The sequence below is a fragment of the Electrophorus electricus genome, chromosome 24 (genome assembly GCF_041902795.1).
Source record: "Electrophorus electricus isolate QZ-2024a chromosome 24, ASM4190279v1, whole genome shotgun sequence".
NCBI classification, from domain to species: Eukaryota; Metazoa; Chordata; class Actinopteri; order Gymnotiformes; family Gymnotidae; genus Electrophorus; species Electrophorus electricus.
In genome coordinates this window covers 8,341,294-8,357,320 of record NC_137520.1, presented here as the reverse complement: position 1 = coordinate 8,357,320, position 16,027 = coordinate 8,341,294, and the positions used below count along the sequence as shown (strand labels likewise).

The following is a 16,027-nucleotide window of genomic DNA, read 5'->3' as shown; positions in this document are numbered from 1 at the left end:
GCTTGAACCAGCAACCTTTCGATTATAAGTCAAGTAATGTGAAAGCTGCAAACATCGTTTAATGACTTAATGGCTTATCTGGGGAAAAAAAAATACAACAACAGCTTAAAACCACATACTTTAGCTCAGTACCGCACAAAGTTACTCCCCTTTCAAGAGATGGAGTTATAGCGTTATAGCAGAGCAATGCAGTCAGGGTGAATTACCTACAACCCCCCCCCCCCCCCCCCCCCCAAAAAAAAAACAATACAAGGTCAAGGTCAACATTCACTTTAATATTCCGACAGACCTTAAATATTAAAGTGGATATTGACATGAGCACATCAATTATACACAGTCAATACAAAGTTTATGTGTGCACATAATTTCCATTGTTCCTCGTGGGAAACCAACTGTCACATAAACAAAATGGGACTTAATCTAGACTTAATACAGCTGGAACAGCCTGTATGACAGAGGAATGTTCATGGCTAAACATGGGTTGTAAAGGCTTCAGTCTATGTGTAGGCACCTAAATAACTGGCGACCATTATAGAGAGTCCACCTATTTTCTTTATCGTAATGTATATTTAATGTTGCCATTTTAACTATAGTTGTGATTTACAAGAAGATGTGCAGATGTTTGTGATTTACAAGAGGGTTTGTCAGCTCAAACTGCAGACTAATCTTGACCAAATTCTTCGCCACTTTTATTATATGGCAAAGGATTATGTAGACCATACATTGCATGACTTGGAACTGCGTTTGTGAGCAGTGTACATATGGCTTAATTACTTGGCCTATTATCAGCAGTTAGGAGAACAACTTCCCAGTCTTTAGTGACTTTTTTATATGCCTGCATTGTGAGAACGAACTTTGTGCTGACGTGTTGAGTTCAAATAGGGCATAATCACAAGTAAAGAACTAAGTAGACAGAAGAGACTTCTAGTGTGTGTGTGAGATCCATGATGTCTGTGATCCATGAGTGATCCATGATGTCTTTATTTACCTGTGGACAGATAAGATAGATTTGGAGCACAGAGAGCACTGGCAGAGATGAACAACCAACTTCCCATTATTGTTTCATCACTATCTTGAGTCTCTCTCTCTCTCTCTCTCTCTCTCTCTCTCTCTCTCTCTCTCTCTCTCTCTCTCTCTCTCTCTCTCTCACTGGTTTTCCTCATGCAACCACACTGTGTGTGTAACATTGGTTTACTTATTTCACTTTCATTTAGTTCATTTCCGTTTGTTTTTTGTATCATTATTAGTACTACCACTCTTCCTGATGTTATTGGTGCTGCTAAATACAACATACTGATATTTCAAAAAATGTCGCTGTACATATGTACATTCATGGCTGGCGCTTGACTGCCTGTTGGTTCAGTCCCTACTTCTTCCTGAGCACACGTTGGACCTCTCACATTCACACGTAACACCGAATGCGAGAGATGGGGGAGCCGGCTTAAGAAGAGGTCCTGGGGCACATGTGAATACAAATATTCTCACCTCATCGATATATTAGATCGCACTTGTGGATTAAACTGCTGTTGGTACTTCATAGGAATTGAATCGGTAAGGACACTCAAAAGTCCTTCGCTTCAGACTATAGTTATACCGAATAGAACGGTTAGACGAGCGGCACGTTTCCTCGGGGCATATTGTAACAGACTAGCATATAACATCGCAGTGTTTGTTTGTTTTTTGTAGACTATAAATAATGAATATGGTGTAACTGTTCGTAATTTTCCTTTAGTGTTTTCAGCAGAGGTTACACTCACTGGAGTTTTTACATGGCACAAATTCGGTTATTTTTAAATGCGAATTCTTAACGTAATTGTGTCACACCTAACAAATTCGTAGTTTTTTATCACAAGTTAACAGGCAATCTTTAATAATCATACTGATTGATTGTATTTATATTTAATAGAAAGTAATATATTTGGTCTGCAATACCCATTTCATTCTATAAATTAATCAAACAATACTACATGTAAATTTAAATGAAAGTTCTAATACTAATTGTTATGTAGGGCTGATTTTTATTAAGAGTTATAATAAAACAAAAGTTGTGCGTTATACTGACACAAACTAAAAGTGCTGGACTATACAGTTAGGGCCAGTGTTTAATGCTCTTTCCAGAATTCAAATTGCCTATGTTTATCCTGATATTCCGGAAATGGAGAGTCTTTTGATGAGGTAAGTCTCACTGAGGTGTATTACATGCATAATGTGATATTTGCACAGTTCAGTATGGCATTGAAAAGCAAAAGCTCTTAGCTGGAGGGTTAGACTGTCAGATTTTAAAGGGTTTATTCTTCCTCTTTGGCACAGAGCATCACCTTTCCCAAAGACTTGTTAAGGCCATATTAAGTACTGTTTGTACTGATTGTCTGTCGTATTGGGATTAAATGCACATTACTGGAAGGAAGGCCCTACTAATCCATGGGTGGTACCTCACCCATTAATGCCAAAAGCTACAAAAGATCTGAGTTAGCCTGCTCCCAAGTAGACCTCTCACACTGTCACCTCTCCGAGCTGCCAGGCCTTACTGGGTGCTAACTGGGGCTTCAAACCACCTCATTTGCTTCTAATTACTGAGCCAGCACAAACCTGCTGGATGCAAATGGTCATGTAATGGCAGCACTCTGGGCGTTGCCTTCTGCTGCTGCTAACTCCATTGGAGCAAGTTTTCATCATCCCAGTGCATGTTTGCAGCACAGCAAATACATGCAGGGAAGGGTGAGAAACCAAGATAGCTGGGCCACTGACACCTCTCACATTTGTGTCCGGTGTCACTGGACAAGCCCTGAGCGGGGCTGCACACAGAGCATTGCTGTAATGAGAGCAGAGTGAAACAGGAACGTCATAGCAGAATGAGGAAGTGGGCTTTTGATTTGCCTTTATTCTACTCCAGTAACCTTCCAGTCATATGGGAAGCTCTAAGTGCAAGTGTCTGAGTGCAGCTCGAACATGTGATATGATAAAAAAAACAAAACAGGTAATGCAAGAGTGTGGTTGAGTTGCAGGGTCATGTTCCTTTCGTCGCTATGCATGCTGTCACTGGGGAACACCAGAGGAGCTCTTGATTACAGCAATCCTTTTATTTGTGAAAGCCCCTTTGGCCGGATTCACACCAATTTCCTGATCAATGGCTGCTCATGGTGTTCTAAGCTTCCAGGAGGTTTTCCCTCAAGGTGAGAGATGCTGAGGCTCCTCTCCAGTTTTCCTTTTGAAAAACAGAGCTTCACCCATCACATGGGCTTTCCCTCCATGGAGTGGATATGGGAAGTCATTGAGGGATTATTTTTCCAAATTGCGTTCTTCCTGGAACTCTTATTTAGGAACGTTGAATACTCTTGTATGTGGGCCCAGGCTGGTGGTACATCAGTTAGTCATTACATTAAAGAGGAACGTCTTGGCAGCAGGAAGTTGCAGCCTGTGTGCTTAACTTTTGTTGTGAACGTTATTGTAGATTTAGATTTGAGTGGAGATCAACACCAGATATGGCCTGGGAAGCCCACACCCAAAGTTTGTGTTATATAATATCTAACAGACTACTTCTTTATCCCTATTTATTACATTTCTACATAGGTGCAGAGCCAGTGTCAACACAGAGGTGCCATAAAACATGCGACCTATTGAATGTTGGCTCTGTCAGTTTCCTTTCATGCAGCCTTAGAGGCTGTAGTTTGACGTTTCGTGTAGTTAGCTTATATAATTTACCTGAGTAGTGTCAGTAGCCTCTGTATTGTGTTTCCTGTTGCAGCAGGACTACTGTTGCCCCGTTTTCATCTGATCAGCCATCAGTGGGGTCATGAGGTCCACATCTTGTGCAGACCTCTGTAGCTTCACTCTGCTTATACAAAAGGAGCCCCAGTGAAACTATGCCTTAACGAAACAGCATATTAGATACTGCAGTACTTAAGACCATCAACAAAACAATAGGTGTTTATTTATTTATTCAACATGTCATATTTCAGTATTCATTGTGTTTAACTTAGGCTTACTTCCACAGGTTTTCCTCATTAAATAAAATATTGTGTATTTATTAGTGCCCTAATAATGCTTTTGTCTGCATCCAAGATGGGACACACTTGTCCACAGTCTGTGACTAATAGAAGAAAAAAAAAAGTATGTAAAAAGTATGCCATTCACTTCTGGTGATCTGAAAATTGTTACTGGAGAAATGAAAAAGATGTGAGCCTGTCTGCAAACCAGCTACAGTGATTAGAACTTTTATATGTGTGAACAAGACTGAACTTGTGAGATAAAAAAAAAGGTGTGTGTGTTTGAGAGAAGCAAGAGAGAAAGAGAGGCATTTATGCTTTATGCTTATGAATCTGACTGCCCCAGTGCATCATAGTACAAAACGTTCTCATCACATTGGTGTCATTTTTACATTCTCTCAGAAAGTAACATTCATCTCAATGCTATAATGCTTTTTTGGTAAACGGGACCGGGGACATCATAGATGGCTTCTTAACTCATTTAAGATTCCAGGGCAATTTTCACTGCTAGGGACAGACTTCATTGCTGATGCGCTTTTTTGAAGGACAGAGAAGTTCTAGTCTGAAAAACAGAACTGGTCAATGACTGTTGGAAACTCGCGATGATGTGACATTTTTTTCAAAAACTGTGACGTTAAGTGCAATGCTGCATGTGGATGGTCTGGATATGCTCACTGCATCAACGAGAACATCGCGCTGCTCTCGAAAAGGCGGTGTCGTAGTGTCAGACACCATGCGCTTTCGTTTCACACCTTCTTCTAGTGTTGATGCTCTGAGATCCGACGCCATGCACTTTCGGTTCACGCCTTCTGCATGTGGTAGTGTTGATACTGCCCATTCGATACCATGAGCAATTGTTTCATTACATCCACTGGCTTCTCCTTTTGCTCTTACATGAAACGCACGGCCCTTGTCAAGCCATTCAGAAATGTTAATTCCGAAGTAACCGTTCATTCATATTTGTTGGATGTTGGAGAAATTATTTGGTTGGTAAACCACAAAAAACGGCAGTCAGTGGAGCGCGCGTGACAATGTCATATGCGAAGCGCCGCCGTGTTGCAGTGCCCCTGTCGTATTTGCTGTGCTTGTATCTGTTGGTATTTCTGTGTGGCAGAATTTACTGCTTGCTAACTGTGAATGAGTGAGTGGGTCACAGTCCTGTTGCATGAGATGCCTGGCATCTAAACATCACCATTTAACAGAGTTACTGTGACAGCTACGTTTTAAAATCTACAATACATTCAAAACTCGAATATTTAGTTCCTCACTGTGTGTGTGTCCTGCTTCTCTACAGGCTTCATCATGGGCTGTGTGGGCACCAAATCACCGCAGGATTCGGGCGGCAAAGAGGTGGGCAGTGACGTCACAGGGAACAGCAGCCAGACAGCACACTACGTCAAGGACCCCACCAGCAAGGCCGTGAGTGCACTTCCAGAACAGGCTGAAATAGAAAGGTTGCAAAAAGAAGAAGTTTTTAGGGACATTTTCTTAACCTTGCACCTTTCTCAAAAGTTGCTGATTGCATATTGAAGCAGCCATTATTTTGCAAGATCACTGGGCTACTTCGGCACATTCAGCTTTCATGAGAATGCTTCCTCTTTGCTAGTAGTGTGTCAGTAGATCTGATCACTGAAGGAGACTGGTCTACTTATAAACCTGCACATTCATTAATTCTACAACAAATCAGTTACATAATAGTGAGTATGCTTTAAATAATCATAATAAGCTTTATTTATATAGCACCTTTCACACATAAATGCAGCTCAAAGGGCTTCATAGAGGATTAAAAAGCAAAAGAATTTTTAAAAATGGGATAAATTCAAATAACATTACATGAACCTAAAAGTGGGGGGGGGGGGGGAAATTAAAATAAACAATAGTAATAATAGTAATAAAAACAACAGCAATTATATTATAAATTTTAAATAAATTAAAATGAAACCAAAAATGTAATTTAAAAAAACGCTAATTAAAAAAACAATGCTAAGATATTACAAACAAAATCATGAAAAACAAAGTCAGTAAAAATGTTTTCAGTTGCTTCTTGAAATGATGTCCTGATGTTGCCTGTCTAATCTCGCTTGGTAAATTGTTCCACTTTTTGGTGCATGAAATAAAAAGGCTCCCTCACCACTTCTATTCTTAAGCTTTGGCTGTCTAAACAAGCCTACATCATATAACCTTAACCACCAATTTGGTACATCCAGGGACAGGCAGTCTGTTATGTATGCATGTGATGCTTTAAAAACCAGTAGTAGTACTTAAAAATCTGTCCTAAATGAGACTGGTGGTAGCCAGAGACTGGAAGCCAGTGTCATGAAGCTAGAATTGATGTGATGCGTTCTCTCTTACATGTTGCTGTTAGCACTCTGGCTACAGCGTTCTGGACAGGTTGTATCTTGGTAATCCTTTTGGAAAACCAGTCAATGGCACGTTACAGTAGTCAAGTCATGAGAAAAGAAAAGCATGCAAACATCTCTTAGCATCATGCAGACTAATATATAGCTTAAGACAAGCAATATATAAAAAGTTTTAAAGCGTTTTAAAAAGGCAGTTTGAGTAACATTGTTAATGTGTGCTCTAAAACAATGGTAGTACTATTACCGAAACTAGTTTGTGTTTTCATCTAGTTGTGATAGGATTCCCCCTAATAAAAATCAACATATGCTGTTGCACAGAAGGAAAAAAAAAGCAAAAATAATACCCTATGTATACATGACATTAATCTCTGGCTGGAATTGCATGCATTCAGTGAGCACATCAAAACTATACCTCTGATTCAGTAAGAAATCAGACACACAACCTCAAATGTTTAACCTTTATGGCAGCTGGGTATTAGCAGGAAATGGTCTGTCCCAGCTGCCATCAAGCATTTCAACAACATGCAAGAGGTCTGCAGAAATCATATATGAACATGAACATACTGTATGTTGGTTATAATAAAAATATCCATTATCCAGTGACGTTTTCATATTTATTAAATGCAAAACCATGACATGATCATACAGATCTTGTACTTTGAAACAATGGTTTTATATAACGGTCCATGCATGTTGTGAGCTTCAACTTGACTATAAAATGTTGGTCCTAATCTGCATATTTATATGTATTGTATATGGCGTGTGAGACTCTTTTGGGGATTTCAGAGACCGTTAGCGTATGCGCAGTAGCAGGGAACGGAGCAGCGTGCTCTGTTTGCATCCTGTGTGTGCTCTCAGCGTCTCTATTGCAGGACCTTGTGGGGACGCAATATGTACATATACATATGTGGCCATATGTAGCCTGAGGACAAACTTGCTTTCCAGTGTGTGTGACAAGGGTCTTTGTGGAATGCTGCTCTACTTCAGCACTGAGATCACGAGGGCAAAAGTAAAAGTCTAATTGGACAATCGGAAAGAGGGCCTGGCTGTGGCTGTGAGAGCCTTCCGGAACCTCGGTCACCTGATCTGCAAGCAAATTAGAAGTGCCCATGTGTTCCAGGAAGTCTGGGCCAGGCAAGCTGAGGCACACACCCAAGTGAGATAGGGCAGTCAAGCATGCTCAATAGACTATTTCACCTTTTCTTTCCTACTGAGGAAATTCGCTTGAAGTTCCACGTCTAGAGGACTTACAGTAGTCAATTATGAGGAGAGGTATTTTCCTGTCACACAAATGGATGACATATTCTTTTAATTATGTTTTGCATAAAGTATGTTTTGTAGGAAAACTGAAGCTAAGACATGAATTTGTTCCTAAGGTAGACTCTGGGATGCTTTAGATGTGACACTACATTTTCCTTGTAGGAGGATAGAAAGATGTATGTTTGGCACAGTGGGAGTGCGGTATCATAACATCTGCCAGGCCCAAATCATGCAACACCTGTTGTGCCATATTATGTAACATACTAGTGCTGTAGCATGTAACATCCGCCAGTGGTGTATCATCTATGATCTGGGACCTTTATGCTGTTTGACCTTTTTATGGCATTTTTCATATGAATTCTTAGCACCCTAACTACCACTTCACCTAACTTGTTACATCAGACAGTTTGAGGCTGGAAGCTGGGGAATACTAAAACTATGTGTCTCTGGAAGTCTGTATGGCAGTTTCCTTTGAATTCAGGAAACGCTGAATATTGCTGTTGCCGTTTAATTTGTACCTCATATTTTGCATCACATATCCATTTATACAACTTTGAACACAAAGCAAAAATTGATCTTTAAAATATCGTGGCATCTTCACAAAATGTAATTTTGCCCAGTGTTATCTACAATTTGGGTCTTCTTCCAAGCACTATAGCAGTTTGCTGCATAGAATAAATATGTGTTTAAAATTTAAGTGTGTTGATGGAGATTAAAAATACAAGCCTGAACTATTTGATGAGTTCTGTGTTTCAATTTTTATGCCCAAGTTTTATGCCAAAACAGTAAATAGGTGAATGAGTGTTGGCCGTCACCATAATTCCTGTAGTTGTTTTAATAGTAATTCCTCAGACATGCCGCAGCACATGTGTACCGATCTAACAGAAAGGTGATCATGCATATTCAGACGTTTGCTGGCATGGTATTTAATTTGTATTATTTCAGTTATTTAATTATATTGCTGTTATGAATGCTAGATCCCATTAACCTTTAGTTGTGTGAGCAAATGGAAAATAGCAGTAAAATTGTTTCTCTTCCTCTCCACAGAACAGAACCAACTCTAACCCCCCTGCCTCTAGCACAGATGGTGAGAGAGATTTTCCACTCAAGAAAAGCTATATGAAAAACATTCTGCTGGTTTAACTGCTGTCTCCTGTGTTGCTTGAGAGCTGTTCTGTGGTAATCCTGATAAAAATTTGTCTCCTAAGAGTTGCCTTAATTAGAGACTTGCAGAAAAAACAGCACACAAATTCACAACATATGAGCATGTGGTTATCTGATTTATGAGGTATAGTCAGCTTTAATTTCCATTGATGCTTACTGATGGCTCTAAAAGGCTTGCTGCTTATAAAAAGGAAGTTGCTGTTAAGGTTAAGGTTTGTACTGCTGAGCTATTAATAAAATTGTTTCCTACTCTGGTAATTTGCAAAATATATGTGCACACAAACCTCAGCCACTTTTTATTTCATGATCTTGGGGCTAAATTCAGTTCCTGTTTGTCACCTGACTGAGGTTCATAAACATTTACATTTGTGCTATCTATCGGTAAGTTAGCTTCTAGTTTTACTTGGACATTTGTGAAAATTGCTGATTTTCACAGAAAATGGATGACGGCATCAATCAGTTGTAAGTGGAACCAAGTAGATGAAATTTTCCCATGCTCCTCAGGTGTAGAGAACATTGCCATTGCCCTTTATGACTATGAAGCCCTGCATGATGGAGACCTGGGCTTCAGAAAAGGAGAGAAGTTAAAAATTTTACAGGAGTGAGTGTCACCTACACCCACCCCTCCCACTCCACCACACACACATACACACACGCACATACTGACATGCACATGTCCTCACCCACAAACATACCCACACACAGATACATTCACTCACACTTGCATGCACACACACACACACACTCTCTCTATCTCTCTCTCTGTCACACACACACGCGCGCGTGCACACAGAACATTACCTAGATTTCAGTTAATACATGAATAATTCTCACTTTCTTCTCATTTTCTCTCCCTGTAGATCAGGAGAATGGTGGAAGGCAATGTGTCTGAGCAATGGTGTGGAGGGCTACATCCCCAGTAACTATGTAGCTAAAGACACCCTTCAAACTGAAGAGTGAGTAAACAGTGTGGACACCGTTAAGTACAATACAGCATCACAGTCCTTGAGATCTTGTTCCTACAGATTTTCCACCCTCCCTTTACCTAGGAGTCAGGTGTAATGACATGACCAACCAGTTATGTTCAGTCAACTACCAGTGACCTCAAAATTCAAGACTGGACTTTTGAAGGCCAGATTTGAATATGTAGACACAGACACAATACATACAGAAAATCTCAAGACTAAGGAAACTGTTACGTTGAATACAACCCAATTACAATATTAGTTATTATTATTTGTAGAATTTGGACAATATGTTGATGATTTTCAGTGTGGATATTAACAATAATTTCATGACCAGCTTTAGGCCAGAGGGAAATGGTGAGGTTCAGTGAGTGTGATGTCTTTCAGGTGGTTCTTCAAAGGAGTCAGCAGAAAAGATGCTGAAAGACAACTGCTGGCCCCGGGCAATAAAATGGGCTCCTTCATGATCCGGGACAGTGAGACCACCAAAGGTGAGCTCACTGGCCCCTAGATAAAGAAAGTGGAACATATAATTGTACTTAACTGAAGTTTAGATTCCTTTTGGTTTCTGAAACCAGAGTAAGAAAAAAAACAAAACTGCCACTTCGTCTTTCTGTAACAAGATAAAGATTAAGTGAAATGCAGTGAAAGGTTCTTCTATATCACTTTTAAAGTTTCTTGTAATTACTGAGTAAACTGTGGATAATTTTGTCATCAAGGCTGTCTCCCTAATCCAAATTTTGATGCAAACTTTACTTGAAGTGTAAATTAACAGAGGCTTACGTGGGTCTAAACTACTGTGTTACTGCTGCTTGGCTGTTGGTCTATTCCAATCACAATACACAAAGTGTAATAGCCCTGCCTCAATTACAATGTAATTTGATCAGTCCTGAAATGACATCCAGTACACATCCTGTGTCCACAGGAAGCTATTCACTGTCTGTGAGGGACTCCGACCATCAGTCAGGCGACACGGTGAAGCATTACAAGATCCGTACACTGGACAACGGCGGCTTCTACATCTCCCCTCGGATCACATTCAGCACCCTGCAGGAGCTGGTTGCCCATTACAAGAGTAAGGCACAGTCTGAGCTAAATGTGACACATACACATACACACACACACACACACACACACACACACACACACACATACACACACACACACACACAAACACTGGGCTTTATCACTCTTTTTTTCTCTCTCTCCATGTACATTGATATGAATACCACTACATCTCTGTATGTGTCAGAAGGAGAGGGCTTTATTTATATATATATATATATATATATATATATATATATATATATATATATATATATATATATATATATATAATACACACATATACATATACATACACACGCGTCCTGCACCTTCATGTAGTTCCATCTCTATGCTCAAAACCACAAAGACACATTACAATCGAAAAAATTAACAGTATGAACTTTTTTCCTTGTCAGTTTGTTAAGTAGATTTAACAATTTAACAAAGGGCTGAAAAGCATATTGAATTCTTGAAAAGTTAGCTATAAGCTAGCTTCAGCGGCAGTGTTACTGAGACCTGCAAGAAAATAACTTTTGAAAGCTTGGAAGGCTTGCGTTTTTTTTTTTTTACAACCATGGGAGTTGCCCATCGACCGAGGGGGCAGGGTAGTAAACACAACATAGTAATGTGCGAAAGCGAGCTCTTTACTCCCTGCTGGCTAATCGCTGCAATGCGTTTCTGCCCTTGTCTCCACAGAGCAGGGAGATGGCCTGTGTCAGGCTCTCACTATCTCATGCATCAGTGCCAAACCCCAGAAGCCATGGGAGAAGGACGCTTGGGAGATCCCCCGCGAGTCCCTCAAGCTGGACAAACGGCTGGGTGCCGGCCAGTTTGGAGAGGTCTGGATGGGTAAGGCCCGTGTGCTGCTTCCTCTAAATAGCATTTTGTCCCACGATGACGTAGACTGGTACCTCTTGACCCGTCAGGTGCTCCATGGGCTTTGTTTGTAGATGCAGGGCGTGTTCTAGAAGGTTCATTGCATCGGTTCGCCCTCTCCCTTTCAGCCACATACAACAAGCACACCAAGGTGGCAGTGAAGACCATGAAACCAGGCAGTATGTCTGTGGAGGCTTTCCTGATGGAAGCGAACCTCATGAAGACCCTTCAACATGACAAGCTGGTTCGCCTCAACGCCGTTGTTACCAAGGAGGAACCTATATACATTATCACAGAGTTCATGGAGAAAGGTCTGTGTGTGGTGTGTGTGTGTGTGTGTGTGTGTGTGCATGTGTGTGTGTGTGTGTGCGTGCGTGCGTGCGTGTGTGTGTGTGTGTGTGTGTGTGTGTGTGTGTGTGTGTGAGAGAGAGAGAGAGAGAGAGAGAGAGAGAGAGAGAGAGAGAGAGAGAGAGAGAGAACACCAATATAGTACTTTCTGGATATAAGCAATATGGACCCGGAGCTATTGAAATTAAAATGTTCAAGTTCAAGTTCAAGTTCGGTTTATTCATCACATACATAGTCATACACAGTATAACGTGCAGTGAAATGGTGGAGAGTGCTCTGTCCAAACTGAGGAAAAGAAAACAGGGGTGCATAGAGAAAAATATATATATGCAGATAAATATATATATTCTATGTATTCTATGTATAATGGAATATTGAAATATGAAGTAAATGTTAACTTATTATATATGTTATATATAACTTATATAAGTTATATATATATAGTATATTATATAAGTATAGAGTATATAATATATGTTATATTACATTAGTATATTATATATAAGTTATTATAAATCATAACTAATATATTGAAGCTATTGACATTTCTGTATTTCCATAGGTAGTTTACTGGACTTCATCAAGAGTGATGAAGGCAATCGTCTCCAGCTGCCCAAGTTGATAGACTTCTCCGCACAGGTGAGTCTGATGGAGGAGAGGCCTTTCCATCCTGCCAGCGCTGTGTGTGTATTTGTGTGTGTGTGTAACAACATGTGCAATGGTATTCACCTTTGATGCACAAAGCAGGTTTGTCCTGTTAGTGTTTGAATTTCAATATTCAAAACAACAGGCAGCTCTGCATGTGTGTTTGTGTGTGTCCAACAGTCCATCAGGAATGTGCAGCCGTATGAGTATATTTGGGGAAGCCATAAAATGATTACATTTTATGCTTACAATAAGTTCAACAATATTTACTTCCTTTAGCTAATATTGAATTCATTGTTATCAGAATTGCTCTTTTATGTACAAAAAGCGGCAGAGTCTTTCTGCTATACTAGGAATTTATGCCAAAATATTAACTAATTATTAACTTATTATAAATTCATTTGAAATTATTAGAAATTATTAACTAAATAATTATTATAAATGAATCATTATTTACAAAAGACAAAGAGAAAAACATCAGAGAATCTAAATCTACCGCCTCAGGGACATCCTAGTCCAGACACTCCACAAAGCCTGAACCACCTGTAGTTGATATCTAAAAAAAGGCGGATGGCTTTTTAGAGGGGTCGATAGAGTACATGACAACCCAAACATGCCTGTTAAACATGAACAGGGCAAGGGTCCGGTTCTTTCTGATCAGGAAGCCCGTCCCTTCCCACTGCAAAGAGAGGACATCATGAATTTATGATGCTGTGAACAATGTTTTTGCATAATGTCCACAACATGCAAAGATGACCCCACCTTTGCACTAGAAGGGACTGAATGCTCCTTCCCCTGCCCTGCCTCCAGACAGCTGAAGGCATGGCGTACATCGAACGAAGGAACTACATCCACAGAGACCTGCGTGCTGCCAACATCCTGGTCAATAAGAGTCTGGTGTGCAAAATTGCTGACTTTGGTCTTGCCCGCATCATAGAGGACAATGAATATACTGCAAGAGAAGGTAAGTCTTTCCACAGCTCTTGAAGAAGAACACTGACCAAACGCGCACACTTATCAGTCATGAAATGCCTGCTTGATGGGCTGATTGATCCTGCATTGCTGAACCTTTCGAACTGCCAAACCTCACAGTGACCAGAAGAGGACAGTATATCTCATTCTCAGTATTCTCCCATGTAAGGTGCCAAGTTCCCTATTAAGTGGACAGCACCAGAGGCCATCAACTATGGCTCCTTCACCATCAAATCAGACGTGTGGTCCTTCGGCATTTTGCTCACTGAGATCATCAGCTACGGCCGCACTCCTTACCCTGGTGAGGTCACGCCCCTTCCCCAAAGAATACAAGCACAAGACCCTTTCCAATACTAGAAAGGTAGAGGTAGCTGTGGAATGGCCCTTTAACGTCCAGTGTTACTGTGTGCATTTCTGTCGTATCCAGGCATGACGAACCCAGAGGTGATCCGCTCTCTGGAGAGGGGTTACCGCATGCAGCGCTTGGACTCCTGCCCCCAGGAGCTGTATGACATCATGCTGGAGTGCTGGAAGAACAAGCCTGAAGACCGGCCCACCTTTGAGTACCTGCAGAGCGTACTGGAGGACTTCTACACGGCTACAGAGAGCCAATACCAACAACAACCCTGAGACACACACACGTGCACACACACATAGAGTACTGCCTTAAGTTAGGCAAATATAACAAGCACACATGCGCATTTACATCCATGAAACAGTCTAAATGCGTCCTGTCAATGAATGATGATGTGTTTTATGAGAGTTTTATAAGAACTTTATCCTTTCACCTTATACTGAGTGTTGCATGTGGTTACACAAAATGGTCAAAAGATACAAATGATGTGTGAGGCAAAGGTTATAGAGTTATTTTTTTAATATTTTAGTGTGTTTTGTTGTATTTCTGTTTTAACATATTTGTCATTTCTTTGTAAGTTTTACATTTTACATTTAAAAAGTCTTGTATCATTCTTTAATATCTGTGATGAGATAAATAAAGTGAATCGCATAGTAATTTGGACCATTGGTATGGTAATCAAGTAAACATACTCAGCCTATATTAGGTTCAAACAACTAAAAGGGTTCCTGGTCAGCAAACTTTAAAACTTTTCTATCTGGTTGTCACTAGATTCTAAGGGTAACTGAAAATCTCTCTCGTGTTGAGGAAACATTTTCTCTGTGTCATACTAGCTTTCACATTGTAGGTGATTTTAAATTCAGTAACTATATTGCTTCACTGTACCTCTCTGAATTCATGCTGTATTTCTGATGGTTCCCTGAATTTTGACTGAATGTTTTGACTGAAAGCATGATATCTTTAAATTCAGATACCTGTTTGAATGTCTGTGCAATAAGGGATTGTGTGATCATGTTTTACAAATCTTTCCTGAGATTTTAAATCAGTTTAATTTATTTTAGTAATTGGTTTGTTGTTGGGATTCTGTGTTGTCAGAATGTCTGGCATACTGTATTTTATTTGTTATTAGAATTTTGGTGATCTTATTCGTATCATGCTTGTTCTAAAATAAAGTGCTTAAAGAAATTAAAATAAGGAACAGATCATTTAAACTGGAGGTACAATCAAAAAAGATCAAATTAGTAGATACAACAAATAAATTAAGACAAAAAATTAAAAAATCAAAATGATATATATATTTTTTAATTTAGGTATAATGTATGTCTATTAAATTTTATTTGAAATTATGTTCTATGTATCTCTCTGGATGGCCAATGTTATAGGTCTATGAATCTTAGGGGCAATATCAAGTTCCAGTAAATATCTATTTTTATATTTAGTGTTTCAGAGAAGTACTCCATAAACCGATAAGTCATATGATAATTATTTTCCTTAACATATTTTAATCTCAATGGTACTTACAACAGAAAAATCTGGAACTTAATTTAGCTATGTGAAGTGCTCTTTAACAAAAATAAAGAATGTCGCCCCCCCCCCCCCCAAAAAAAACAGGGAAATCCAACGGAAGCTTTGATCAATTTTATTCCATTACTATGAAGCAAGAACAACGTCTTACATGCCATCGTCAGTGGTCACGGGAAACCACCTTACACCCTACTCACCTTTTATAGGCTGTAACAGATTGGGCTTCACTTGTGCAGGCTGTGTCTTAAATGTCTTAAAGAGACAGTAGCAACAATATATAAATATAATGAAATAGAAAAGGAAAATACAACAATAACAACAAGCGTTAAAAAGATTTATTAACAAATGGCCACGTATCCTATTGGAGCTTGGTGCTAAACTCGAATTTTATACTATGTGATGCTATATGGCTGAATAAAGAATATAGAACTATCCATCAATATTTAGTTAAATATGAAAATATTATGATGCAAAAGAATTCACTGCCGTTCTTATCAATATCACAGAGCTGTCAATAGCTTTCCA

At 39.6% G+C, this 16,027-nt stretch overlaps 1 protein-coding gene across 2 annotated transcripts; it reads left to right on the top strand.

Moving 5' to 3' along the window:
* The first annotated feature begins 1,262 nt into the window (after positions 1-1,262).
* On the top strand, positions 1,263-15,198 carry hck (HCK proto-oncogene, Src family tyrosine kinase). Of its 2 annotated transcripts, none has more exons than XM_027006998.3 (13): positions 1,263-1,551; positions 5,281-5,405; positions 8,654-8,693; positions 9,275-9,371; positions 9,631-9,726; positions 10,123-10,226; positions 10,661-10,810; positions 11,479-11,631; positions 11,787-11,969; positions 12,569-12,645; positions 13,462-13,615; positions 13,793-13,924; positions 14,051-15,197. In XM_027006998.3, exons 2-13 carry the CDS (start codon positions 5,289-5,291, stop codon positions 14,251-14,253), a joined length of 1,506 nt encoding a protein of 501 aa, XP_026862799.1. In that variant the 5' UTR covers positions 1,263-1,551; positions 5,281-5,288; the 3' UTR covers positions 14,254-15,197. The 2 variants fall into 2 exon arrangements, with proteins under 2 accessions (XP_026862799.1, XP_081563139.1); XM_081707013.1 differs by lacking the exon at positions 1,263-1,551 and adding an exon at positions 2,026-2,175 and having other exon boundaries at positions 14,051-15,198.
* The last annotated feature ends 829 nt before the right edge of the window (positions 15,199-16,027 follow it).